The sequence below is a fragment of the Felis catus genome, chromosome C1, assembly GCF_018350175.1.
Source record: "Felis catus isolate Fca126 chromosome C1, F.catus_Fca126_mat1.0, whole genome shotgun sequence".
NCBI lineage: Eukaryota > Metazoa > Chordata > Mammalia > Carnivora > Felidae > Felis > Felis catus.
This window is the reverse complement of record NC_058375.1, coordinates 215,254,138-215,280,843: the sequence shown is the minus strand read 5'-3', so window position 1 is coordinate 215,280,843 and position 26,706 is coordinate 215,254,138. Positions and strand designations below refer to the sequence as shown.

The 26,706-nt window shown below is 50.0% G+C and overlaps 1 protein-coding gene and 1 long non-coding RNA gene across 2 annotated transcripts in view; one reads left to right on the top strand and one right to left on the bottom strand.

Moving 5' to 3' along the window:
* TRPM8 (transient receptor potential cation channel subfamily M member 8) overlaps nt 1–26,706 on the bottom strand; it is a 95,985-nt gene that overhangs the window by 65,742 nt on the left and 3,537 nt on the right. The window contains exons 2-6 of the mRNA XM_006935704.5: nt 17,266–17,387; nt 12,330–12,403; nt 6,573–6,729; nt 5,425–5,602; nt 1,870–2,042 (exon numbers count right to left, since the gene is read on the bottom strand). Of these exons, the coding sequence (XP_006935766.1) occupies nt 1,870–2,042; nt 5,425–5,602; nt 6,573–6,729; nt 12,330–12,403; nt 17,266–17,382 (699 nt within the window). The 5' untranslated portion in view covers nt 17,383–17,387. The remainder of the gene's footprint in view (nt 1–1,869; nt 2,043–5,424; nt 5,603–6,572; nt 6,730–12,329; nt 12,404–17,265; nt 17,388–26,706) is intronic.
* Nucleotides 2,034–26,706, top strand: LOC123379314. Its single transcript, XR_006583642.1, has 4 exons — nt 2,034–2,361; nt 24,088–24,228; nt 24,766–25,283; nt 26,438–26,706. It is a non-coding gene; the product is annotated as an uncharacterized LOC123379314 (long non-coding RNA).

Here is a 26,706-nt window from a genome sequence, read left to right as displayed (position 1 = left end):
CTTACATTGTTAAAATGATTTCGGGGAATAAAGAATATTTCTATTCTTCCTCTTTTTTCTTTTCTAATTTAGTTCCGATCAAATATTTTTTTTTTCTTCCTGCTCCTCTTAAGTTTTGTTAGAGTGTCATTTTTCAAACCCGTTAGTTTGAACACGATGGTGATTAAAAGGCCGTGAACCATGTTTCTGCCACTTACTAGCCATGTAAAAAAAAGAAAATTTCTTACTTTCTCTATGCCTTAATCTTCTCATCTATAATGAGAAGGTAACAGTAGCACTTAACTCCTTGTTGAGTTAGTTTCATTGTTGTGAAGATTATTATTGATATCATTGAATTATTTTCTTTATTTTTGCTAATAAAGGTATAGGACTATGCATTTCACTCTGAGGGCAGCTTTGGCCATATATTGTTAGTCCTTGCATATAATATTTTCATTTCCACTGCTTTCTAAGTGACTTGCAATTATATTTTTTGAAAGCTCATTTTTGACCCAATAGTTATTTAGCAAGGTGTTGCTAGTTTGTTTCTTGCTTCCCAAGTGATTGGAACTCTCTGTTTAATCTTTAGCTACTCACATCACATTTTACTTGTTGATAGAGGATGGGCCTCATAAACTGCCATGAGGGAAATACTGAAGTCTTTTGTGGTCGTTGTTCCAATCCAGGGGGATTGGTAGTTGGTACATAGAGTACCTACTTTCTGGGGTTGTTCTTGTGATTTTATGAATTCATATATAGAATATATCCACCACGACAGTGGTGATTCTCCAACACGAAGCTGATGCCCAGGACAAACATGGCTGAGAGACAAACAATGCGATCTTTCCCACACAGCCTGCCCACTGTCCTCAGAATTCTACCAGGCGACACTCATCCTGAAGTTGGCATTTGATGTGAGATGATCTTGCCTTCCCTGGCTGCGTGTCCAGCAATAACAAATAAAAGCTACCATTGACTTTGCACAGTTATTCCGTCCCATACAAGGTTATTATCATAAAATAATACAAGGTTATTATTATAAAAATTCAAAGAGAACTCGCTCAAGACTATGTAGCTAGAAAAAGTCTACTCTGTGAGCAAAGCCCATCCTCCAGCCACCCCACCAGGCTGCCTTCTGGAAGATTCTCCGGAATGGCTCCTCGCTTTCCTCGGTCCCTTCCACGCCTCAAAAATACAGATGTAATATCATTTAAAGAAAAATAAAAAGAACCAGAGTAATTCTAAAACTCCGCCTAAACTTCTAAGGAGCCCCAAGTGGGAGAAGGTAGAGATTAAATTGGGATTTCTGAACATCTGGCCCAAAGCTTCTAGACAGACATCACCTATTATTGCTTGAGGAGGTTTTCAACTCACTAGAAATGCTGTTTTCAAAATTCCATGCTTGATACAAAACCTCATAGGTCTACCTTGTATTTAGAACGTGAAATGTGTATTGATTACTCTCTAAATATGCTCTCAGGAAACTCTGAGGGGAGAACTATTCACAGCCCTCTTAATCCCAAATTAACCAGGGTTCACAGCATGGATTTCAATTCCTGTGAATGTAGCCGAGCAACAAGGGTATGGTGGCCAGAGCTTAAGCCCTCCTGGGACAGACTCAGGTCACAGCTATAAAGAATAAAGAGCCTGACTTTAACACGATATTGCCAGGCAGAAATTTTAATGAACAGAACGCATCCATTGGTAACTCCTTCTCAGGAATTCCTTGATCGTGTCCTCTTTGTTTTTAATTGTCGGTCCCAAGGGTGCTCCTTATAAGGCCGACCTCCCCATAAGCTAGCTCCATCACAGAGCCCCAGTGGGCAGGCCAGAGCCCCAGGTCACGGTCTTTCTCCTGTGTGACCTCACAGACCTCCTCCTGTTCCATACCTCAGCGTCGCAATTCCTGAGGAGGGTGTCCCTGTTGGAGACCATGCCCCAAGCCGCTATGCCAATGGCTACGATGTTCTCCTCTGAATTCCTGCTGATGGTATTGTCTCTCACCACTTCCCCGATGTACTTCATCAGGCCATAATGGGTGCCTCCAGTGAGAATCCAAGCACCTGTCAATGAGGGAAGAGAGCAGATAAATGCTCAGCTGGCTCTAAGTATCGTTCATGTCCTGTGGCCACACCCCCCCCCCAAAGAAGCCTCCACCCTGCGAGCACCAGGGCCCAGCACTGCCAGCCACACCTTATAATGGGCCTTGCCAAGGGCCGACCGTATGGAGAAGAAGGAAAAGAGGGTCTCAGGAGGCGTTTCTAGAAGATGCTGCTTTTAAAAAGACACAGATTCTGGGAACCGCTCTAGATCTTAAGCATCAGCGTCTCCGGGGGGAATGCAAGGGGCCGAGGGAATCTGCATCCTTAACCAGCTTCTCAGGTAAATCTTATTATGGATAATAAATGCCGGGCCTGAGCCTGCGAGCAGGTGAGGCACTGCCGCCATGGGAAGCAGAGTTCTCTTCTCTCGGACTCCTACCCCAGTGCTATGAGCCTAGGGCCGACAATCGAGCTTTACTTCATAATTATACAACTTTGCACACTGGTATTTTACGGTTTATATTTGGTGATCTTCACAGTGTCAAGGGCTTTGCACATTCGTCCTGCTTTGGTTTTTTAAGAAATGCAGAAAATACTTATAAAATATTATTTGGCACAATGATCGAACCTCAAGTCGGAAGTGACCCCGGCCTAACGTGCTAGCCATGAAGGAATCCAGCCTGAGGATGGGCACTGGCATCTCTTGATTAGCTCTGGCGATGGAAGGCTCACTCTACCCCGAGTTGTTAGAAGGTCCCTTTGTTCACTATTTGTCTCCATTCTCTCTCTTTTTTAATGTTTATTTTTATTTTTGAGAGAGAGAGCGACAGAGACAGAACATGAGCGGGGGAGGGGCAGAGAGAGAGGGAGACAGAATCTGAAGCAGGCTCCATCCAGGCTCTGAGCTGTCCACGCAGAGCCTGACACGGGGTTCGAACTCACGAACCGGGAGATCATGAACTGAGCCAGATTCGGACGATTAACCCACTGAGCCACCCAGGTGCCCCCTGTCTCCGTTCTCTAATTGTACTACTGTCTTTAGCGATAAGGAACGAGTTTCGTCACCTTCCACATAAAAGTCCTTCCCATATTTTTAGGTAAATGCAGCATGGTCCTTAGGACTGTCATACCCGATTCCTGCAGCCACTTCTCAGAGGACGTGAACTCCAGACCCTCGGCACCCAATCTCCTTCCTCGAGACAGATTTTCATCATCAACCTCCCCTTTTCAACCCAGGCAACGGCAAGTGAAGCAGCCTCCATGCGGCCAACGCAGAGGACGAGACTGTCCATGTGCAGCCCGGGCCCCCCACCCCTTCACCTCCCTGGATGTCCTCAGGCCAGAGACTTTTGTCCATTTCGGTGCTGTAGTCCCAGCACCTACGACAATTCCTGACACACAGTAGGCGCTCAATAAGTATTCTGAATGAAGGACGTGTGTTCAGGACTTAGTAGTAAGGAAAGTGACCTGCTCCGTTTCATACCAGAGTAAGCACCTACTGTAGGTCCCCCTGGTGGGTCAGGAAATTGAGAACAAATGAGGACAGCGGCCCAGTTTCTTCTTGATGTTGAAAGAAAAACTCTTACCTAAAATAAGACGTGTGGGGGCGCCTGGGTGGCTCAGTGGGTTAAGCATCCCACTCTTGGCTTTGGCTCATGTCATGATCTCCTGGTTTGTGTGTTTGAGCCCCTCATTGGGCTCTGCACGGACACATGGAGCCTGCTTGGGATTCTCTCTCTCTCTCTCTCTCTCTCTGCCCCTCCCCTGCTCTTTCTCTCTCTCTGCCCCTCCCCTGGTCATTCTCTCTCTCTCTCTCTCTCTCTCTCTCTCAAAATAAATAAATAAACTTTTAAAAATAAAATAAAAGAAGGTATGTGTCCTTAGCTCTCCCAGTTAACTAATTTTTTTAAATATAGTTTATTGTCAAGTTGGCTAACATACAGCATATACAGTGTGCTCCTGGTTTGGGGGGTAGATTCCCATGATTCATGGCTTACCTGCAACACCCAGTGCTCATCCCAGCAAGTGCCCCCCTCAATGCCCATCCCCCATTTTCCCCTCTGCCCCGCCCCCCCTATCAACCCTCAGTTTTAATAAAGAAGTTCCTAAAATATTAGGCTTTGATAAACTGAACCTAATCATGAGGAAGCATCAAATCGAATGACGGAACAGTCTGTAAAAACAATGTGTGTTCTTCAAAACGTCCTGAGAGACCAAGAAACTCTAGATAACAATTCCAGATGAACAAAAGCCTTTCAGTTTGCTTTGACATGAAAAGCGAAATTCAATGGAGTCCACTGAGGGGGAAAAAAAGGTGTTTTCGGTTTTTTTCTCAAAAGGATAATATTGGAATAATTAATTAAAATCAGGACTGTTTTTTAGATAACAGTATTGGGCAGCTAGCTTCCTCAGGTTTGAAAATTGTACTGGGTTATGGGAGAGAACACCCTTGTTCTTGAGAGATTCATGCTGACATACTTAGGGGCTAAAGGTCGTGATGCCTGCAATGTACTCGCAAATGATTCTTTAAAAATAATATGTGACTGTTTTTTGGGGTTTTTTTAATGCTTATTCTTGAGAGAAAGAGTGAGACAGAGCACTAGCAGGGGAGGAGCAGAGAGGGAGACGCAGAATCCAAAGCAGGCTTCGGACTCTAAGCTGTCAGCACAGAGCCCGACTCGGGGCTCGAACCCACGAACCGTGAGATCATGACCTGAGCCGAAGTCGGAAGCTTAACCGACCGAGCCACCCAGGTGCCCCTTGTGTGACTGTTTTTGAAAAACCATATGAAAAATGTGAGAAAATGTTACCAAGTGGTCATTCTAAGGGAAGGATGTACACACATTCATTATGTTATTCTTACAACTCTTCCGTAGGTTTGAAATTTTTCATAATAAAAAGTGAAAAAGAAAGGAGGTACTAAAGCCGCGTATTTCACGTAACAGAGCCACAGCTATTTGTCCTGGTCTCAATTAAACACTTACCTGGCGCCAACCACCTGCCAGGCCTTAACCACTAGTCCCAAAAGCGCGTCACTGGTCTCAAAATTAAAGAGCAAAGAAATCAAACTTTCCTGTTTGACGCGCCAGAGTGTTCTGGGTCAAATTTTCCAGCAGAAACAACACAGAGAAAACCTTAACTGACTCAAGGAAACAAAAGCACCCACAGGGCAGCCCCTCGGCGCTGTTTGCTTCGGGACCCCCGCCCCCCACCACCTGCCAGAGCCCCCTGTCTGCCCACTCATTTGAGGACCTTGCTTTTAAATCGATCGCGATTAACCGTGTGCTTCTAGAGCCTCTAGGTTCTGCGCACGAGCTGCATTGGGGGATTTCGTTCGGTCGCCCAGCCCAGGGCGGAACCCCAGGACGCGCTGTCCCCGACCCCGCGCGGGGTCCCCCCGCACCTTTCGACTGCGCGATGTAGATGAGGCGGCTGAAGATCTTGCGCATGCGCGGCTTCAAGGCGAAGTTCTTGGCGCCTCCGGTCACGGAAATGACAAGGTTGGGCGTTTTCAGGTGCCAGTGCTGGGTCAGCAGCTCATAGAGGGTCTCCGCGTCCGTGTCACAGGACAACCGGATATACTGCGGGGAAGGGGGAAGGCGGCAGGGTCAGCGCACCTGTCGCCACAGCCACCTGCTCCTGTGGGGAGGGGCGAGGCAGCTAAGGGGGCCCCGCGGGGAAGTGGAAGAAAAGCACTAGGCTGGGGGGGGGGGGGTGGCTAGGGGATGGGGGCGCCACCGAGGGCCCCCCCGGGGCCGGCTGGAGAACTTGGGAATTTATCCCACAAGCTGTGGGGCGCCTGTGAAGCTCTAAAGCAGAGCACGTGGGGTTTACATGTTAGGGAATCTTCCAGCACTAGGGCTGACTGCAGACCACGGGACAAGACTGACACAGGGGAGCCAGCCGTGCGCACACGAGAGCTGGCAGTGACCCATCCTGGAGCAGGGGCCCTGGGGAGAGACAGCAGGGTGGGTCACCTTCCGGGGCTGCAACCACGGGGCTGGGGTGGGGAGGGGGGTTGAGGCATCCAGACCCAGGCTCCAGGCTGCCTACGGAGGGTACTGCCATGGACACAGAAGACCCAGGGTACCACTTTCCGGCCTCAAACCTTGCTGTGACACCCCTGTAAGAGCCTGACATGTGGGCATGTAGAGGGACAGGGCACCCTATTCGGGGCCATATGTCTTCTCAAGAATGCCACGCGCCACACGAAATGAGACGACTCCCAAAAATGGTCACCGGCCTGCAGCAGCAGCGGGGGGTCCACGTGGATGTTCCGAGGTCGCCTGCCGCGTGCCCCGGGGAAGGGCCTCTGAGGGACAGCCGGTCACCAGCTGAGTTTTGCAGTCGCACGTAAGGTGATCACGGCTTTTTGACTTTCACAAGGTTTATCTTTTCCTGCAATCGTTTCGGGATTGACTGCCCGTCCCCTCCTGCCTCCACACTGTTGGACAATTCAAGGTGCCTCCAAGGATTGTGTTACAAGGTTACCAGGTGCCTCCCTGGCTGCGTTAGTATATGAACCAGTTAAAGCAGAGAACCATCTCTTACCTTCCCCTTCTTCCCCAGAGTCTCAAACTGAATATCCCCAAAGGCGTCCGTTGGAAATTCCTTGGTGTGTTTCTTGTAATTCCATTTCTCATTTGGGTTGATCTGGGTGCCTTCCACGTGCTGGCTCTGGGCGTAGCCACACTTACACACGTTTTCCCTGAGCGGGATGATACCGAGAAGGAAGGAACAGGTCTCGTTAAGCCTACTGGACGGGGTTCATCGTGTTTTTAGAGGAAACCGCACAAGATTAGCTTGAAGAAACGCACAAAGAGATCTGACCATCGAGTCTTATTTCCAGACTATAGTCATCATCTCGGCTGATTGTTTACAAACCACCTTGGTGCCTTAGTCCTGTCGTCTGCTATCCATCCACCAAAAAGCGGGCTCCAGATCGCGAGCTAGGATAGAGGAGTGCCCTCAGGGAGTTGTCTCTGCATAAACAGCCATGAGGTTATTACAGGATTAAGCCTCGGAAGTCTGAAGACCACGACTGACCTTCCTGCGTGGTTCACAACGCGCGGGAGCTCTGAGGCGGGCCTCTGAGGCAGCACCAGACTTTCCAAGGTGAGGTGAGCCCTTCTCCCGGGAGGCAGGGGGCCCCTGGCCGGGGCTCAAAGCGATCCACAGTTTAGAAAGACCATCCCGTCTATACTGGACGTCACCTGCTTGGGAGACTTTCCCCACTTGGGCTGGACAAGGACAAGCTGAGCAACACATGAACACTATTGCTTCCCATGAAAAGTGCAAGGGAACTAACATGTACGTGTTTGCTAAGTGACACGTGTGACCATATGAAGTTGGAGGAGGATGAAAAAAATAGGCAGTAAGAGGTAAAGGATTGAAAGTCCGCCCTGAGTCAGGCCTGGGTGGAGCTCACTGCACCCAGGGAATCACGGGATGGGAAGCCTGCTCTCCGGTTTGGGGGACCTCTCGGGAACAGCCGGCCTGGCTGTGAGGGGCGGCGCAGAATAAGCGGACCCCTCCCCTCCCCCAGCACAGTCCTTCTCCCCCCCCCCCTTGCTCGAGAGGGTCAGAAACAGTGGCGCACACTCTGTCGAGGGACTTTCAGGCTGTGGCGGGGCCATACGAGCAAATCAAGGAATAGCAGACGTGGTGACACCAGAAAAAGAAGAAAAAAGCAGTTAAAAAAAAAAATCTATAAACAAATGCGATGACTGCTTGGCTCCTGTAGCCGGGGCTATGAGGCGTCCTGACCACCACGACAAAAATGTCAACGCGGCCAAAGCAACGCTTCCTAGCGAGGCACTGCTCACCCTTCTCCTGCCCCACCCACTGGGCTGCCCCTATTCTTTCTCCCATCAGTCTTTGGACAAGATTCGGGAGGGCACTCGGAATTCAAAGGAGCCACGACCAGTGGAGAAGCAGGACGGAGTTCTGTCCCAAGAGGCTGGAGAGTGGCAAAGGGAGACCCATGTCTGGCCACTGAAATAAGCCAGAGGGGCAGAGCTCTCCTTTTCCAGAGAGGGGAGGAAAGGGATAATGGGGCAAGACAGAGCCACCACCAGTGAGAGGCCAAACGTCCCGATCTGCCCAGGAAAATTCCACTTTATATCTGCTGTTCAAGCCCTGGGAGGGTCAGAGCCTCCATGGTGCTATCAGTGTTCCAAGTCTCAAAGTATGCAGTCACCCTAATCACCAACCTGCTAGAAAAGATGCCCCTCTGGTAGACACGAGCCTGCGACGCCTAGCACATTTGTGCAGTGCACAACCTGGGCAACCATACATAGTGACTCTGAAGCAAGGATTCCCTGGGCGGGCTGGGTCAGATAAAGGTATACAAGCCTGAGAAAGCCTGTTAGGGTTTATTTTATATTCTCTTTCTTGGCACATAAGGGCATCCAGCAAATATCCTCCAAACGATGAAGGAATAAATGAGTAAATGGATACATTGGTTAGTCTCCTGTAAATCATTTGTATCTTAATCATTCTTCAGTGATTTTTGTAAACTAGGTATTTTTTGCCTTCTGGAAGATGGGCTTAAGCATATATAACTCTCACATGGCTGTCACAGGAGGAAGGGCAATGTTACCAAGGTCTTCCTCACTGATGACTTTATTTAACAGATGGCAAAATGTAGAAATAATTCTAAAAACACTCTGTGGCAGTAGATCCCATTTCAATCGTACAAAATGACAACAGTGGTCTTGTTTTCCTGTGAGACCTTCTAAAAGTTCGATGGAACAGAAACCAGTTTGGGGAGGAGGTTTTATGATCGCTCCAGAAGCAGACAGATTCTAACAGGGACCAAGATTCTACTACCTGGAAGCAACTGGCCTCAACCGTGTGACCCGAAATGAGTCACTCTGCTAATGGAGACCTTCCTGAACTACGGGGAGCCCAGGGTAACTGCCAAAGCCACACGACAAAGACCGTCCCTAATGAGGAACAGACACATCCCAGCAGGAATCTTCCCACGCTGCTCAAACTCCTCATGGTGATACTTCAGTGCGGTCCCTGCTGGAGAGTGCGCATGTGATGTGGACCCCAGCGAAGCTGTCCCTGTTCCTCAACCCTATCCACGCGGGTTAGATTGAGACAAGCCTTTCCTTGGGTTCGGGGTGACACGACTGTTTCCAACTGTAAACCAACCCTTTTAGGTTAAGCTGGCGTGAGTTCCTTGTAACCAAAAGTCTTCCTTACTGTAGAGGATGGAAATTTTCTGTGCTCAATAATATGTCAGACTTTCAGTCTTTTCTTGGGCTGTAAAAATCTAAGGAAAGCCTGGATCCAAAGTCACGCAGCAATGGTGCCTTGGAACGGTTTGGAACAGTTCTCTGGGCATCACGCAGTCAGGCCCCAGTTTGACCCCAGTTTCCTCGGTGCTCTTCTTACTAAGTCCCAGGGCACTTCCTGAGTCAAGGCTGCCCCCCAGTGGTCTCAGAGTCCTCCCCACTAGGATCCAAGTTGACTTCCTCTCCCTTCCCTTTAGCTGTTACCATCTTGCTATCTGCTGGGGTCTGTCCACACCCACCGAAGGTCAGTGCAGGATCGGGGGGGAGAAGTCCCTGCCTCACCTGTCCTGGCTACAGATGAAGACAGACTCTTAAGCCCTCTTCCCTTCTATGGGGAGGTGTGTGCCTCAGGTGGCCTTGGCTGAGAGAGTCGTCTGGCTCCATTTTGATGGTCTGCAGGCTGGTAGTGCTCTACGCAGGAATTTGCATGAATTGGTTTACAAATGGAGAGGAGGCCAGAAAGGCATTAGGAGCACAGATACCTGCAGGAGGAATAGGGGTGACGGAGAGGGGGCGTGGGGCAGATGGGAGAACATCAGGACCCTAGTTCTACCTCTAGGACCAAGTCTGAAACCTATAGAGCGACTCGGTCAATAAGGCAGCCATTAGCCATGCGCGGCGATGTAATTTTATGTTTAAATTAATTAAGATCAAAACTAAAGAAATTCAATTCTTTGATCGTACTAGCCACATTTCAAATGCTCAATAGCCACCTGTGGCTAGTGACTACCGCAATGGGCAGTGCAGATATAGGGCATTTCTATCGTGGTGGAAAGTTCCATTGCACAGAGCAGCTACAGAGAAGGTAGAGTTCTCCTTACTTCTACCTAGAATGCAGCATGGCCAAGGCAATGCGAACTGAAGAGAAGAAACCCAGATCGGGGTCTCACAGTCTCGGAAGTGCCAGGAGGCAACCCGGAAGCGGGGCAGCAACATTTCGGAGGGTCCTCAGCAGTGGGTGCAATGGTTGGGGCTCACTCTCCAGTGACTAGTCAAGAAAGTGGAGAGACTTGACTCGTCTGGGCATAGCACATACAAGCAACCCCAGGAATTCTCTGGGGAGACTTGGACAGCCTGTGTTAGTTTGAGGGGGAAGCAAGGAAACTCAGGGTATCAATACCAACAGTCACTTCATTTGATTTCCCTGTCCGATGGGTAATTTGGATGACACAGAGTATTCCCACCATCTATGGAGAGATGGGGAAGTTCAAAGAGTAGAGGGTCTTGACCTCGGTCTACAACCTTGTGCCCTTAGGAGAAGGGAATCAGAATACCCTGAGGCGTTCTGGTCTTCAGCTTGTGTTGCTGAAAGTGGGGACTGCTCCCCTTCGTTTCCTGCAAGATTCAAGCTGTCATCAAGCACTCTAACGTAGGCAACTACAGGTTTCTCCATGTGACATCCATTTCCAGGTCTGCTGGTAGGAACACCCTGATTTTCCTTTGAAGAACCATCCCTCTCCACCCTGGGTCCATGTGGACACGATACCCAAGCCTGGCCCAAGCCTGGCTGTGTCTGCGCCAGTGTCGGTCTTAGAAAGGTGGGGGCAGGGGATAAAAAGAACACACAAGCTAGGAATCAGAAAACCTGGGTTCAGTCCTTCATCCATCTCCCACTGGCCATAGGACCTTGGGCAAAATACTGAACTCTCGGGGTTCATGTGCCTTGTCTGTCAAATGATAGCAAGCCACCTTGAAGGGGCGGGGCAGGGGGGGTTGTAGAATTAGCGATCAAGTATGTTAAGTCCTTGTGATATAGCAGGTTCCCAATAAATATTTGTTGAGTGAATGAATGAATCCAAATTGTATTTTCTACCCATCAAACAAATATATTAACAGCAAAATCTTTCATTGAAACATTCAGGGAATAAAGAGCTGACTCACGAGGTTTACACCCCATCAAAATGACTCACGAGGAATACGTTTACACCAGTGGCAAAACAGAGATTCTTAGTTTTTCTGATGTTCCTTTTCTCATTCACACGAAGCAAGAAAACACATTTATGAAGAACCTTTTAGGCCCTGAGGCATCACAGCATTGAATCCTTTATGCGTCACAGCATTGAGTCCTTACCACAACCCACGAGGAATTCTTTGCTAGCGTTTTAGCATCAGAGAATTCGGTGCAGAAAAAAGGATAATTGGCTCAAGGTCACGCGGTGAGCAGGCAGCCGAGCCAAGGTGGGATGCGGGGCTGGTTCCAACGAACCTACTTTTACTTGTTCTTACATCCTTCCTCTGTTCGCTGTCTCTGTTCCGCAGAAGGTCAGTGCTTTAATTATAAACGACAGCAGCAACTATCTAACCAATGAAGAGTTAGATTCTTTCTTCTCTCAGCAGCGGGCAACAGAGGAAAGGCAGAGGGACAGGACAAGAGGTGGGCGGCACGAAAAATGTCTCTTTGGGTCCGGGCGCATCTTCTATGGGAAAGATCAGGGGTCCGCTCATTCACTCCCTCCCTCGTTAACTAACATTCATCGAGGACCTCCTCCTGCATTCAGAGCCGCTGGGGGCTGCTCCCCGTGTTTGGAAACCCAGCCTTGATGGTACAAAACACTCGAGACTCGGAGCGGATGAACCCCCGATTGGATGGGAAGGCCCTACATCAACAGCCTCACGGAGGAGTCGATCGGATGGCCACGTGTGCTCGTGCCCGGGGTCACCTGCCAACAGCTACAACACAACAGCCTTCATGGTTGCGGCCACTCAGGTGGGCTCCCAGGCTCATGGGAACACCAAAGGGGGCGACAGCCTCTCTTACAGCCTCTACCAACTATTGCCAAAGCTAAAAATACAAAACGAAATGCTACCGCCCTTGGGGACCCGCTCGAGGGACCAAGTCCGAGCTACTTGCCAAATTCTTCCTGCTCGCACACCATTTCTGAGAATCGCAAGATGAAAACAACTTTAATAATGAACTAGTGAGCATTTGTTTGTTTGTTGTAATGATGGTTAATAATTTATTTTCCAACCCGGAAGCAAAAACGGAGGGGAAATAGATACTTACGTGGCTTTGGAATCTTTGGTAAAGAAGACACATTCCCGTTTCTTAAAATTTGCTTGAATAAAATTCACCAAGTCCTTTGGAGAAAGAACATTGGACAGCATATCACTCATTTATTCGAACACACTGCTGTTATTAACAAATACAAAAGATGATCTAAACCTACTTCAAAGGCTTTAAGAATTTACCACGTATTCATAGCACCCAGCGTCCATCCATGTTCTTAGAGTACACGACGGTTTTTAAAAGAGGCATACATTTAAATTTTATAACTAAATGCGAATTTTTCTAAAAGTCAACTTGGAGTTATCTTGTAATAAATGTCATGATACACATACAAATTATGTTTTCCTGTCTCTAGGACTACCAAGGGAATGTATGCATTTGTCGATAGTTTACCATAAATAATGTATCAAAGCAAATTCTCTGTCCTCTTACACTTGCTTTTCTAAAGAAGACATATTTCAGAGATTCCTTCTGGGCTTGTATTTTCTCCCCCATGGGCAAGGTGGTAAGGCATATCCGGAACCTCATTCTGAGAAACAACCACAATTTTTTATACACCCAAAGCTTCCCTTTAGATGGGAAAGCAAACTATATGGAAAGAGATGAAAAATACATTGGAAAACACTGTACTCCTGGGGCACCTGGGTGGCTCAGTCGGTGAAGCGTCCGACTTCGGCTCAGGTCATGATCTCATGGTTCCTGAGCCCGAGCCCTGCGTCGGGCTCTGTGCTGATGGCTCAGCACTTTGGATTCACTGTCTGCCTCTTTCTGCCCCTTCCCCGTTCACACTCTGTCTCTCTCTCTCTCTCTCAAGAATAAACATTAAAAAAAATTTTTTTTATGGGAATGCAAGCTGGTGCAGCCACTCTGGAAAACAGAATGGAGGTTCCTCAAAAAAAAAAAAACAAACTAAAAATAGAACTACCCTACGACCCAGCAATTGCACTACTAGGCATTTATCCTCGGGATACAGGTGTGCTGTTTCGAAGGGACACATGCACCCCATGTTTATAGCAGCACTATCAACAATAGCCAAAGTATGGAAGGAACCCAAATGTCCATCGATGGATGAATGGATAAAGCAGGTGTGGAATATAGATACAATGGAGTATTACTCGGCAATCAAAAAGAATGAAATCTTGCCATTGGCGACTACGTGGATGGAACTGGAGGGTATTATGCTAAGTGAAATTAGTCAGAGAAAGATAAATATCAGATGACTTCACTCCTATGAGGACTTTAAGAGACAAAACAGATGAACCTAAGGGAAGGGAAGCAAAAATAATATAAAAACAGGGAGGGGGACAAAGCAGAAGAGACTCATAAATATGCAGAACAAACTGAGGGTTACTAGAGGGGTTGTGGGAGGGGGGGATGGGCTAAATGGGGAAGGGGCACTAAGGAATCCACTCCTGGAATCATTGTTGCACCTAATTTGGATGTAAATTTTAAAAAATAAAAAATAAAATTAAAAACAAAGTTTTTTAATAAACATTAAATAAATAAATAATTTTAAAAATTTTAAAAAGAAGAAACCACTACACTCTTCAAGTGGAAGGACAGAATTGCAACATACGCAATTGATAGAGAGACTATATAAAGGACTTTAAATCACGAACAACAGGACAGACAACCTACGGGGAAAATGGCAAAAGATGTGAGCACAGAGCGAATAAAAAAGGACGCACGGATAACCCGTGCACGTGTGAAGAGAGGCTCACCGGCATCGGTCATGAGGCGAACGTGAAGCGAAACCACCGTGACTTCTCACTTCCCCGGGAAACCAGGTTGGAAAAATCAAAAAGGCAACTGACGCGCGGAGAGTGATGAAGGGGAAGGCAGTGGGGCCTCGCGCCCCCTAGGGGTGGGTGAGCACATTGGCGCGAACCCTCTGGAAAATGGTCTACCGTGGCCAGCAAATCACGCGCCTAGAAAGCGCCCCCGGTTGGAGAGAGAGGTAGGTCTGTCCCACGAAACGTGAGCCCACAGGCTGAGAATGCCTGGCCACGGTGGTCAGCCTTCGGGGGGGGGGGGGGGCTGTCTTGCCCTGGGGAGGTGGCGCCGGCAGTCCAAACCCTCAGGTTTGGGTGCAGGGGGCAGGGTGCTGGCCGGTGCAGTTCTCAGACAATGTGGTGCAAGTCTGGCTTCCCAAGTCAGGCTGCTGGCACCAAAGCCACCCGTGACTCCTCATCCCCGACAGCAGCTGCTCACGCATACAGGGGGGACAGGCAGCCTCTTGGCATGAAGTCCACGGTGCGCCCGTGACTCCTCATCCCCGACAGCAGCTGCTCACGCATGCGGGGGGGACAGGCAGTGTCTTGGCATGAAGTCCACGGTGCGCCCAGCAGTCGGCCCCTTGCTCCCTTCTGAGACATCGGAGAAACAGGGACCACACGCCTCCTCTTCCCGGCCCTTCGAACGAAAGTTATCCCACAAACCCCGGGTCTTAAACCAGACCTCATGATGGGGAGGTGTCTACCCTTCACCGACCCAGCTTCACCCTAAGAACGTTTCCCAGGGAGCCCCAGCTCACACACCCCAAAATGTTCACGTGGCATTGCTCCTAATAGCAAAATGCAGAAACCCAAACGTTCCCCGTAGGCCGCATGAACACAATGGATCGTTGGACGGTAGTGAAAGGAATCGACACAGATGAATCTCGAAAATATAATGAGGAAGAAAAAAACAAGTTTCCCCCAAGAATACTTGTAGAATTTCATATATGTCAGCAACAGATAAAAGTAAATAATACATTGTTTAGGGATATATATATATATATATATAGGAAGGAAGGAATGGATCATAGAAAATTCAGGATTGCAGTCACCTCTGGCAGGAGAGAGGGGACAACATGGGGGGCAGGTGGGGGCCCTCCAAAGTCCTGGTGATACTCTGTTCCCTAAGCTGGTGGCCGGCACAAGAGTGTTCATTTTATTACTCTTCCTTAAGCTGGAAATTTACACTTACGCATTCTTGTCCACAGACACTAAAAATACGGAAAGCAACGATGATTCCTACCCTCATCTGAATGCATAATTTTTGAAAGCCTTTGATGCCCTTCCTCCCTGATAATATTTTCTAACCTCTTAACTAATTCTGAATCTGCTTAACCACAAATGAAGAAGATTCAACAGATGTAGAAGCCAGCGAAATCAGTGGTCGTGGAGGGGCAGTGGTGTGAGCACGGCTCTGTTGCTAAAAATTCCCTCTGTTGCTAAAAATGCACTTTGCAGAAGGGTGCATTCCTTTATTTTAATGTTTGTTTATTTTTGAGAGAGAGAGAGAGAGCACAAGTGGGGGAGGGACAGAGAGAGAGAGAGAGAGAGGGAGACACAGAATCCGAAGCAGGCTCCAGGCTCTGAGCTGTCAGCACAAGGGGCTCAAACCGAGCGAAGTTGGCTGCTTAACCAACTGAGCCACCCGAGTGCCCCCAAAAGTGTGTGCTCTTGAGGGGCGCAAACAGGGCTTTCTAGAACTGAGGCATCCTTGGGTGGTCTCAGAAGTCCTACCCAGGGGGCTACCAGCACTGCTGAAGGTGTGACCAGAAAAGCCGTCCAGAAATCCCTTGGGAGCCATGGAGTGACCTTGTCCCACCGTCAGCCTTGGTCCGTCGCCCAGAGGCATCAAAGCCCCATCCAAACCCAGCGTGAGATGGGTAACGGCCTTCCCCGCCTTCCCCGGAGGTCTCTCATTGCCTGAGGCTGGGGGACAGGCCCCCTCGTCTTTGCCCACCGTTTGTTTCTGCAGGGCCAGGGCTAAGGTGAGGCCAGGGCTAAATGTAGGGGGCGCGGGGGGGCTCTGGGTCGGGGATGGACAAGTGCAGGAGGAGTGCCTGAGAGCCAGCACTGCCTTAAATACGCGGGGGCCGGGGGGTGGGTGTTTTTGCCCCCTTGTTTGTTTGTTCAGAGCTCCCTGGTAGCTCACAAAGCCAGCCCCGTGTCACCACTGGTCAGACCCGCACACTGATGGGCCCGGCAGCAGAGCACCCTTCCCCATCCCTCTTCCGTCCTCTTTCCCACGGCAAGCCACCATCCTGACTTCCAACATCCCAGTCCAGGGGGACCGTTGGTACCAGACTGCAGTGTCGTCTTTATTTCCGGACCAGCGAGCACATTCGATCTGCCCGGAGGGTGGCCACGAAGCCAGTGGAACCTGCCCCAGCAGGAGCACCAGGGACAGCGCAGAAGGGCCCCTGCTGGTCCCAGGAAGCAAGGACTGGTGAGTCCCTAGGACCTCAGGACAGCGTGGACGCGGGGTTAGAACGGGAGACGCGGGTGCCCCGGACACCAGCTAGAAGCTGTTGCAAGAACAAATGAGAACCGAACAGAGATGCAGCCGTGGGCTTGAAAGGAAGGACTTAGATTCGAGAGTCGTTTCTGGCGAACCCACAGGATTGGAAGCAGAAACACCGAGGATGAAACGAGGGTTAACAGGGCAGCATCGTAAATGTCAGGAGCGTCCATTAACAAAGGCATCTTTTCCCAACTTATTAAAGTTACCACCTTTCAAATAAGGACGCTGGAGGGGCATCTGGGTGGCTCAGTCGGTTGAGCGTCCGACTTCGGCTCAGGTCACGATCTCGCGGTTCATGAGTTCGAGCCCCGCGTCGGGCTCTGCGCTGACAGCTCAGAGCCTGGAGCCTGCTTCGGATCCTGTGTCTCCCTCTCTCTCTGCCCTTCCCCTGCTTATGCTCTGTCTCTCTCTGTCTCTCAAAAATAAATAAATGTTGAAAAAAACTTTTTTTAATACAATAAAATAAGATGATGCAAAAACAGCACAAAAGAGAAAATGCTTCCATGTTTGACAAAACATAACCCACAGAACAACGTACTATACGTTGAGGTAGGGTCTTTTCAAAGAAGGAGTATGGGTCCCCAAATAACATAATGACCAAAGCGACGCCTTCAGACGGCCCAGCACCGCCTGGACTCACACTTTCGCTGTAGGACACGTCCGTGCTGCGGGACGTGCTGGAGTACAGGGTCCGGGTACTGTCCAGCAGGCCGTTCCTTCTGTTCCTCATGCTGAGCCTGGCACCCTCGAAGGACATCTTTTCTGTGGAGAACAGGGCGGGGAGGAGGGGTTAGCTTGAGTCGCAAACAGCAAAAGGACTTCACGGAAAGCCTTGTCACAGGCCCTTTTGCAGAGGGCCCCTTGCTCTGCCCCAGGTCCCCCACCGGTCACTGCACCCCCCGCCCTGCTCTTCTGGCCTCATCCCCCCTCACCCCTCCGGGACCTGCTTGATTTCCTGTCCTCACGGCCCCTCCGGCCTGGGGCAGGGCCCCCCTGGATGCTGCTCTCTGAGGCGGGGCCCCGCATCACAGACCACCACACTTGGGAGGTTCGCAGTGGCTGCTTCCAAGTTAGGGGCTTTGTAGTAAAACCGTAAAGAACAAACCGTAACAATGGCTTGTGTCAGCCGGAGGAGGGGGCCAGACTTTGAGAAGGATCCTGGCCTTGATCCTCCCCGTGGTAGCAGGGGCCAAGGGCCTGTGTGTCTAAGGTGGCTCTGGGACTTGGGGCCGGCACTTGGGCCCCAGGGATACCTGGCAGTTCCCTCTCGGGCCTGGGAGCAGGCCGTCAGCCCAGGGGACCGAGAGGCCTCAGCCGCCTTGCGGAGGATTCCGGGGCCGCCCCTGCTCTCCTGATGCCCAGACGCCCCCATCCCCACCTGCGGGGACTGCCTCGGACCCATGGGGAGGATTCCGGGGCCGCCCCTGCTCTCCTTACTCCCAAACCCCCTCATCAGACCTTCAGGGCCTCCCTCAGACCCGGAGCCCAGGTTGCAGACAAAAACACCCACGGCTACTCCCTCCACTTCCCTGCGTTCTCTGGCAGACACAGTAAACACATTTCTAGAACGAAAGCATCATCCTTCCCCGTCTCCCTGAGTGTCCTCCTCCGGCACGAAGCTGCCACCTGTGATGGCCACACCACATCCAGGGGCAAGTCCCACCTCCTCCCCGGTCGCTGGCCTCTCCAGGAGCCCACAGCTGCCCCCGGGGCCCCACCCTCTGTCTGGAGCCTTCTTCTGCAGACCCTCTCTGTCTGTCTGTCTGTCTGCTCAACCTCGGGGCCTCACGTCTGCACCACTTCTGTGGGGAGGTGCCGTGTGACCCCCAGGCAGAGGCACGCCCCGGTGACTCCTGTAGCACCCCTACTCCCCACCCAGCTGCCGGAACCCCTGACTCGTTTAACGATCTGTTTGGCTCCTGGACCAGATCTGTCTTGTTCAACATTATATGCCCAGGACCCAGCAAGGCACACAGAGGTGATCTGTACAAATATGTATTGAGCGAAAAATTTAAACGAATAAATAATACCCCCTGCTGACCCCTAAATCCTCCTCCTGCTTTCGCACAGCCTTCCCTGGGCGTGGAAAGGTCTGGACCCACCACCGCCCAGCCGGTGTTCCTGCTGTCTCCGGCCCGACGGCCCCTCCCAGGCAGCCTCAAAAGGCTCCCACCCCGCAGAGACTGGAAGCTTCTTTGAAACCCACTCAGAACAGCTGGTACAGGCTGTTTAAAACAATGAGTGCTTCTTTTACTTCTCTCCCCAGACATTTGAAAGAGAGGCTCGGAGTATTAATTGGTACTTTCAATACATTATCGTAAAACCACAGATCAATCCTGCAAGGTATTTACTGTGATCCCCATACAGCAAATTGCTTCTAAGTAGGGCACCAATGGTCAAGAAATGATTTCATTTGCCCCACAATGAAAAACTGCTTTTTTTTTTTTTTTTCTGCAATGGGAAAAGGTGTTTTTTTGCTTTTTAATCACATTTCGGTCAAACAAGACACAGGCAAGTCACGTAAGATGTGCAGGGGGCGGCCCTGTCCTGGCACGTCCAATGCCTACATGAGATATTTGTTTCCACCTGCTTTTCTGGGGCGAGCTGATGCTCAAGTCGATTGATTATGAGTTTTAGGCCTTCTTCACGACATCTTATGTCACAGGTGCTCTGGGTGATCGTCCTGAACGGGGTCAGGGGTTAGGGCGTGGGGGAGAGGGGAGCCAGGCATTAGCAGAAGGGGCTATAGGGCACAGGGCCACAGGGAAAGGGCAGAAGAGACACCCGGGGGGAGAGCCTGGAGAGTGAGAGGAGGGTATCCAAGGCCCCCACGCCCAGGACCCCCGGGAAAGGGCGCGTGAACTGGATAGGCTGACAGCCAGGAGGGGAGGAAGGAAGAAAAGTCACACCAGGGAGAAACCAGCCGATGCGATGCACGGGTGCTGTGGAAAACAGGCTCGTATCACCAGGCCGGACAATAGAAAACCCGGTAGAAAAAAATGGGCTAAGGGCTGAAATCCAAATCCATCAAAGAGGGAGCACAAATTGCTAAAAAACGTGAAAACAGACTAATCTTCCTTTCTCATAAAAGCCATAAAAGGCCCATAACAATGAAACTCCACAAGGAGGTGTTTTCAGATGATAATATTTGATGGTGGGAGGATGGTGATGAGACAGACAATGCCAGACGACTGGGTGGGGTGAAAACCCTTTTATGGCCTTCAAAGCAACTTGGCAGTAAAGCAGCAAGGCATTTAAATACTGTCACCCCAGGGAACCAGCTTTGGAGACCCTAGATAAAAGGAAGAGTCAGCAACACAAAAAGTTGTACTGAAAGCTGTTGATCGCGGAGTTCTTTCTAATAGGGGCAATCAGAGACAACCTAAATTTCCATTCATAGAACATTCCACCCAAAAACAGTAACAGGGTGGTGCCATTAAGGGGGTATAATTTAATGACATGGAGAAATTATTATGATTTGTTCCAAATAGGGGGAGAAAGAAAGAAGAAAGAAAGAAAGAAAAAGAAAGAAAGAAAGAAAGAAAGAAAGAAAGAAAGAAAGAAAGAAAGAAAGAAAGAAAGAAAAGAAAGAAAGAAAGAAGGAAAGAAGGAAGGAAGGAAGGAAGGAAGGAAGGAAGGAAGGAAGGAAGGAAGGATGGAAGGAAAGAAAGAAAGAAAGAAAGAAAGAAAGAAAGAAAGAAAGAAAAGAAAGCAGGCGGCAAGGAATCCTGGTGGTTAAGAGACACAGCTTCACGGACCGGCTCTCGGATGAACCACCAGGCCGCAGACCTTGAGTGGGCCCTTCACCCTCCTGGCCTCCTTATGAAGGCGGCTCAGCGCCTGCAGGAAAGGCATCTGCCTCCGTAGGGAATGTAAATGCCTTACAGATGATGTGCAGAAGGTACCCGGGAGTAAATACACCGAAATGCTAATCACTATATGCTAACGTGGGGGGAGGGTAGGATAGTCATTCGTTTTATTTTTTTTACTTTTTGTATTTACCAAAAGTAAATACATTGCTTGTGCCGTCTTCAAAATACACTTAATAAACAGGATAAGCCACGAGAGGCTGGGCAAGGGGAAGATAAGCAGTGGCTATAACAATGGCAGTTTCAGCGATGGGGGTTGAGAGAGCATGTAGACACCGGTGGAGACAACCGGTGTGGACCTCCCCTCCAGAGGCGCAAATGGGGGGGGGGGCGGTGATGGCTGACTTGGGGCCTGTTTCAATCTCTCAGAAGAAAACTAGCAGACAGGGGGCAGGTATGACAACTGCGGGAATAAGGGCGTGAAGAAGAAGGGCTTTGTGGGGCAGGCAGGACTGCTGAAGCGGTCCCCACTAACATCACCAGTCGGAGATAAATAACCAATCAAAGATCAAAGGAAAGGAAAGCCAACAATCGCATAATGAATACGGATGAGAAACTTTGGCTGCTTCTTCCCCCTCGCGTCACAGTTTCTGAAACCCTTCCTGGATAAGGAAGTGATTGGTGTTCCTCTCCCGGCACCCTGGTCCTACGTGGCCTGCCTGACTCTTACTGCGGAGATGAAATAGGGACAGTGTCCGGGTGTTCAGGGCTTCACTCAACAGCCGAGTCTAGAGTGTGTTTTCAAAGGGCGTCCTGGGGGCCTCCCTCCCAGCTAAGAGGGGCTGAGGGACGCCACACGCACACACACACATCGGTGGGAGCAGCACTGCCTTCGCCCCATTCATGCCTCCAAGGTCCTAGAAGGTCCTAGAAGGTCCTAGAAGGTGGCCTCTGTGGAAAGGTTTCTGCTGTTGAAGAGCAGCTAGAATCCAGCTCCTGAGCTCTGGACTGTTCTGCACACCTGCTCCCCATCACCCAATGGCACTGGCAAACAGGGGCCATCTGAAGCCTCAGTCTCTTGGAATCGATAAGAGAGCCACTACTGAACTTGAGGAAAAGTAAGTCTGTCGATGGCTTACCATGCCCCGAAAGTTGCAAGTGATGGATTTATCCATGACAACCCCCAACGAATGGGAGTTGGAGTTTCACATACAACTTGGGAAATATGATCGCGTCACTCCGAAACTAGAATGCAACGGAAAACGTTATACAACCATGGCATCCAAGTGTATGGTGTTGAAGCCTCACCAGAACTGCCTCTCGGATACTGCTTCTTTCCAGGGATCCGATCTGCAGTATTTGGGGTTCACATGACAGAGACACGGGCTCCCCACCCATTTGGAGGGCACTGGAGGATGAGGCTTAAAAGTGTGAGTTTCAAGTCTAGGACCATCTCTTTATTTTCTCTTTAACTCAGTGTATTTCTTTAAATTCATGGAACTCTGGGCTAGGAGTCGGAAAGCAAAGTCAAGAAAATGACGGCCCGTGATGTGGATAGAACTTCTCTGATAGAATCCACCAGTAAAATGGCAGCAAGGGCAGCCCACGGTGCGTAATAACCATATTTGAAGGGGGTGATTTCGTGTCACGCAGACCCTCCATTCACTGTGCTATTCGTCTCAAAAATCGTGGGGTTGGCAAACACATCAGGAAAGCTCAGACATCATACCACAGGCCAGGGAGTCAAAAGTTCGGGCACAACCAAGAGAAATACTTGTCTTTAACAACGAAAAGTTCAACATCAAGAGGAATTCAAGCCAACGCACCGAGAAACGCCTGTTTATACAATCAAACTTCTAGGGAAGGGCACCTGGTGGCTCAGTCGGCTAAGCGTCCGACTCTTGATTTCGGCTCCGGTCATGATCTCCTGGTTTGTGAGTTGGAGCCCGGCGTCAGGCTCTGCACTGACAGTGTGGTGCCTGCTTGGGATTCTCCGTCTCGTTCTCTCTCTCTGCCCCTCCCTGGCTCATGTGCACTCTCTCTCTCTCTCTCTCTCTTTCTCTCTCAATCAATAGATGAACTTAAAAAGAAATAATAATCAAACCTCCAGGGAGATGAAGACTGTGTGGTAGAAAAACAAAACAAAACAACAAAAGCAAAGGCTTGGAGTCAGGAAAAACCAAGCTTGACACAAGGCTCAAGCAGCATCGGCCTGTGGATGGTCAGCATTACATGGGACGAGCCCACAGCAGCTCAGCACAGTGCTTGGGTGACATTAGCTTCGGTGCTTCTGTCCTTACTGCCACCATGAGTGTAGGGACTTCAAAAGAAGAGTGAATAAGGTGTCACAGGAAAAGCAAAATGGCAGGAAACACCACCGATTCTTAAGCATCGTGACCTCCTCCCCTGCCTCGCCCACGAGGGAAACGCGTTTCATCTGCTCAGCTCCTGGGGCTCATGGGGAGTGAAAAAAGGAGAGAAGCTTAGAAAAGCTGAATAGACTTATATTGCAAAGGACCCAGAGCCAGTCCCAGGAGAACAAATGTGGAAAATGGGAGGGGGAGGCTCCGGAGAGACGGTAGGGGTGTATGAGGGGAGCCGGGTGCACAGGGATGCCGCCCTGAGTAAGGCCGTCGTGAGACAGGTAGACAGCATCTTTTGGACTTTTTTCTGAGTTCAACCATTCCTCTCAGTCATCTATTGCCGTGTCGGAAATTATGTCAGAACGTAACTACTAAAAACAGCACGTACTTTGATCTCACGGTTCCTGCAGGTCGGGAACCTAGGCACAATTGAGGTGGGTTCTCTGTTGTCGAGGTACAAGCAGAGGCTGGGGTCTCATCTGAAGGCTGGATGGGGGAAGGCCCTGCTTCCAAGCGCACGTGGTTGTCAGCGGGGTTGAGTTCCTAGGGTCCTCAGGACCTCACTGGCCGGTGGCTGGGAGCCACCCTCAGTTTTGGCTCTGTGGGCCCTCCTATGCGGCAACTTGCTTGGTCAAAGCATGCCAGCCCATAAGGTAATAGAATCTGCCACAAGGCAAAGTCACTGGCTTTTGTAATGTCATCATGCGAGTGACATCCCAAATCACCTTTGCCATATTCTATCATGAGAAGCAAGTCACTGGGTCCTGCCACATTCCAGGGGAGGGGACCACACACGGACACAAACACCGAAAGGCAGGGGTCCTTCGGGGCCATCTCAGAAGCCTGCCTGCCACCGTGTCCTTTCATTCACATTTATTTCCAATGCTCTTGCTATGTGGGACCTACATATCTTTTGAATAAAATATTGTGCGAGACCAGTCCTAAGACTCTTCAATTTTATTTGGGTCCCGTACATGGAAAAATCAAAGCGGGACCCCCTAAGGTATCTGATTGAGCAGCAATGCTAAGGAGGAAATCCGAGCAGCTTCCGGAAAGAATGACAGAGCCCCCGCAAACCTGACCCTCACTGCACTAAGTCAGTGTTGGGTCAAGTTTGTTCATCCGCCCGCTGCCTTCTGGATGACTGTCACCCAACTTCCCCCAGCCCCATGGCAGTCCATGTAATCCGGGAATTAGACCCAGCTTGCTATTGTCAAGCTATTCTTTTTAGATTGTATATTTGTATGTATGAGAATACTTTTTACGTCTATGTTTTCGACCCTCTTTCAGACTCAACCCTCCATGTATCCCTGGCGTCCCGGTGGGAGTCCATTCGTTCTGGACTTCTCCACCCTGGATTCATCTGTCTGCATCGGCAGGACGTCCCTGGGGATGATTTGAGAGGAGCGACTCACAGGAGGTGTACACGGGGTACTTTTCATTCATGTGAATGTCTTTTCGCACGTGAAGAATTTGACAACATTCTCCCCCCACCGTAGAACCTGTTCCGTTCTTATTAGACTTTTGATCTTGTAAAAGAAAACCCTGAGGGCAGCCTCATTTTTATTCTTTCTTCCCAGCATTTATTTGCTTCTCCCTCTTCTTCTATTTTTTTTATATTTATTTATTTTTGAGAGGCGGGGGGTGGGAAGAGGCAGAGAGAGAGAGAGGGAGACACAGAACCTGAAGCAGGCTCCAGGCTCTGAGCTGTCAGCACAGCAGGGCTCGAACTCCCCAAGTTGAGATCATGACCTGAGCCTAAGTTGGAGGCTTAAGGGATTGAGCCACCCAGGCGCCCCTCCCCCTTATTCTTAAATGCTAATATTTTATTGACTCCTGCTAGCTAGTGGCCTAAAATGTTTACTTTGTGAACTCTTTTTACACGCAAACTCAGGTTTGGTTGTTTTGGGTTTTGTGCAGCTCTGCGAAGTCTGTTGTTGGTGTTTTATTATTGTGTTCTGATTACAGCCAGCCCGCCCTGGGCGTGAATGGCTCCAGGGAGCACGTCGCCTCCCCAGTCAGTCCCCGTAATGTGTAACGAAGGCAGTTGTGACCAAGACAGAAGGAGAGGGTTTGCTCAGAAAAGAAGTCTCACGACCCGGCGGCGAAGAGCCTTCCCGAACTGACTCCAGTGTTCTTTGTGCACGAAACTGGCACCCTCCTCAGGGGTGGCAAACACGGGCACCATCGTGGCACCCAACATCAAACCAGAGACCGTGCTCAGCTGTCTGGTGGACACGAGCTCAGGGTCCTACAAAGCGACCCCTGGCAGAGTGGGAACAGCACAGGCTGAGGCTGAGGACATCGCGAGGCTCTGCCCCATCAACTCTCCAACCCGGACAGGAGCCCCTCGGGGCAACCGCGTCACCCCTTGCTGTGGCCGTCCTGTGTGGAGCCACGGGGAACACGGATAGATATGCCACGAAAGTAACACGCCTTCCAGAAGAAGAAAATGATCCCTGTAGAGGAGGCACCAGAGTCAAAAGGTCAACAGGATAAATCTTCCTCCCTGGGCTAATGAAAGAATTGGGTCTCTAGTACAAAAAAGTCCCACCAAGGGGTGCCTGGGCGGTTCAGTCAATTAAGCATCCGACCCTTTTTTTTTTAACGTTTATTTATTTTTGAGAGACGAAGACACAGCATGAGCAGGGGAAGGGCAGAGAGAGAGGGAGATGCAGAGTCTGAAGCAGGCTCCAGGCGCCAGGCTCGAAGCTATCAGCACAGAGCCCGACACGGGGCTGGAACTCACGAACTGTGAGATATCATGCCCTGAGCCCAAGTTGGACCCTTAACCAACTGAGCCACCCAGGTGCCCAAAGTGTCTGACTCTCGATTTCGGCTCCGGTCGCCATCTCATGGTTCGTGAGTTCGAGCCAGGCTAAAACAGTGTGGAGACTGCTTGGGATTCTCTCTCTCCCTCTCTCTCTCTGCCCCTCCCCTGCTGGCTCGCTCTGTTTCTCTCAACATAAATAAACTTTAAAAAAAAGAAGTTCCACCGAGTCTCATGCCAGGCAAAATTAATTGGCTTAGAGGTGTCTTGGTGAAATCATTCAAGGATAAGAATAAACACAAAACTGTACGAGCAGAAAAAAATAAGGTACGAGAGGGAGGGAAGTAAGCCTGGCATCAAACTTCTCCTCGGTGGCACCACAAGCCGGAAGATGAAGCATATGTGTATTTTTTAGAGAGAAAAGACGGTGATCTAGGAATTACATGCTCAGCCAATTCAGCTGTGAGCGCCCCAGAGAGGTGCCCTCGGGACCCAGAGAGCAGGGGACAGGGAGCCACCCACAGGGCTTGAACCAGTTCTGGAAGGGGGCGGGGTGGGGGGAAGAATCTAAATAATAAATGGAAAGGCGCCTGGCTGGCTCAGTCCATTGAGCATCCGACTTGGGCTCAGGTCATGATCTCTCGGTCTGAGGGTTCGAGCCCCGCGTCAGGCTCTGTGCTGACGGCTCGGAGCCTGGAGCCTGCTTCAGGATCTGTGTCTCCCTCTCTCTGTGTCCCTCTCCCACTCTCTCTCTCTCTCTCTCTCTCTCAAAAATAAATAAACATTAAAAAAATAATAAATAGATAATAAATGGAGGAGACATGGGAACAGCCTGTGTGCCTCACCGTCTAAATGTTTATTTTGTCCTAGGTGCGAAAAGTTTGGAAGAGACTTACTGAAAGATTGCTGGGTACAAAAGAAGCAAAGAGCAATTCGCGAGCAGAGGGTGAAAGGAGAGAGACTCCAGACGTGCGGGGCTGACCCAGCACATGGAAAGCCAGCCTGCTGGGGCTGCTAGAAACTTCCTGCAGCCTGATCTCGCTGGGGGCCTAAGCAAAGGGGTGAGCGCGGTCAGGTGCAAGCAAGATCAACCCCCCTCCCGCCCCCCATGCCCTGAGCCAGCAGCCTTCAGGGTACAA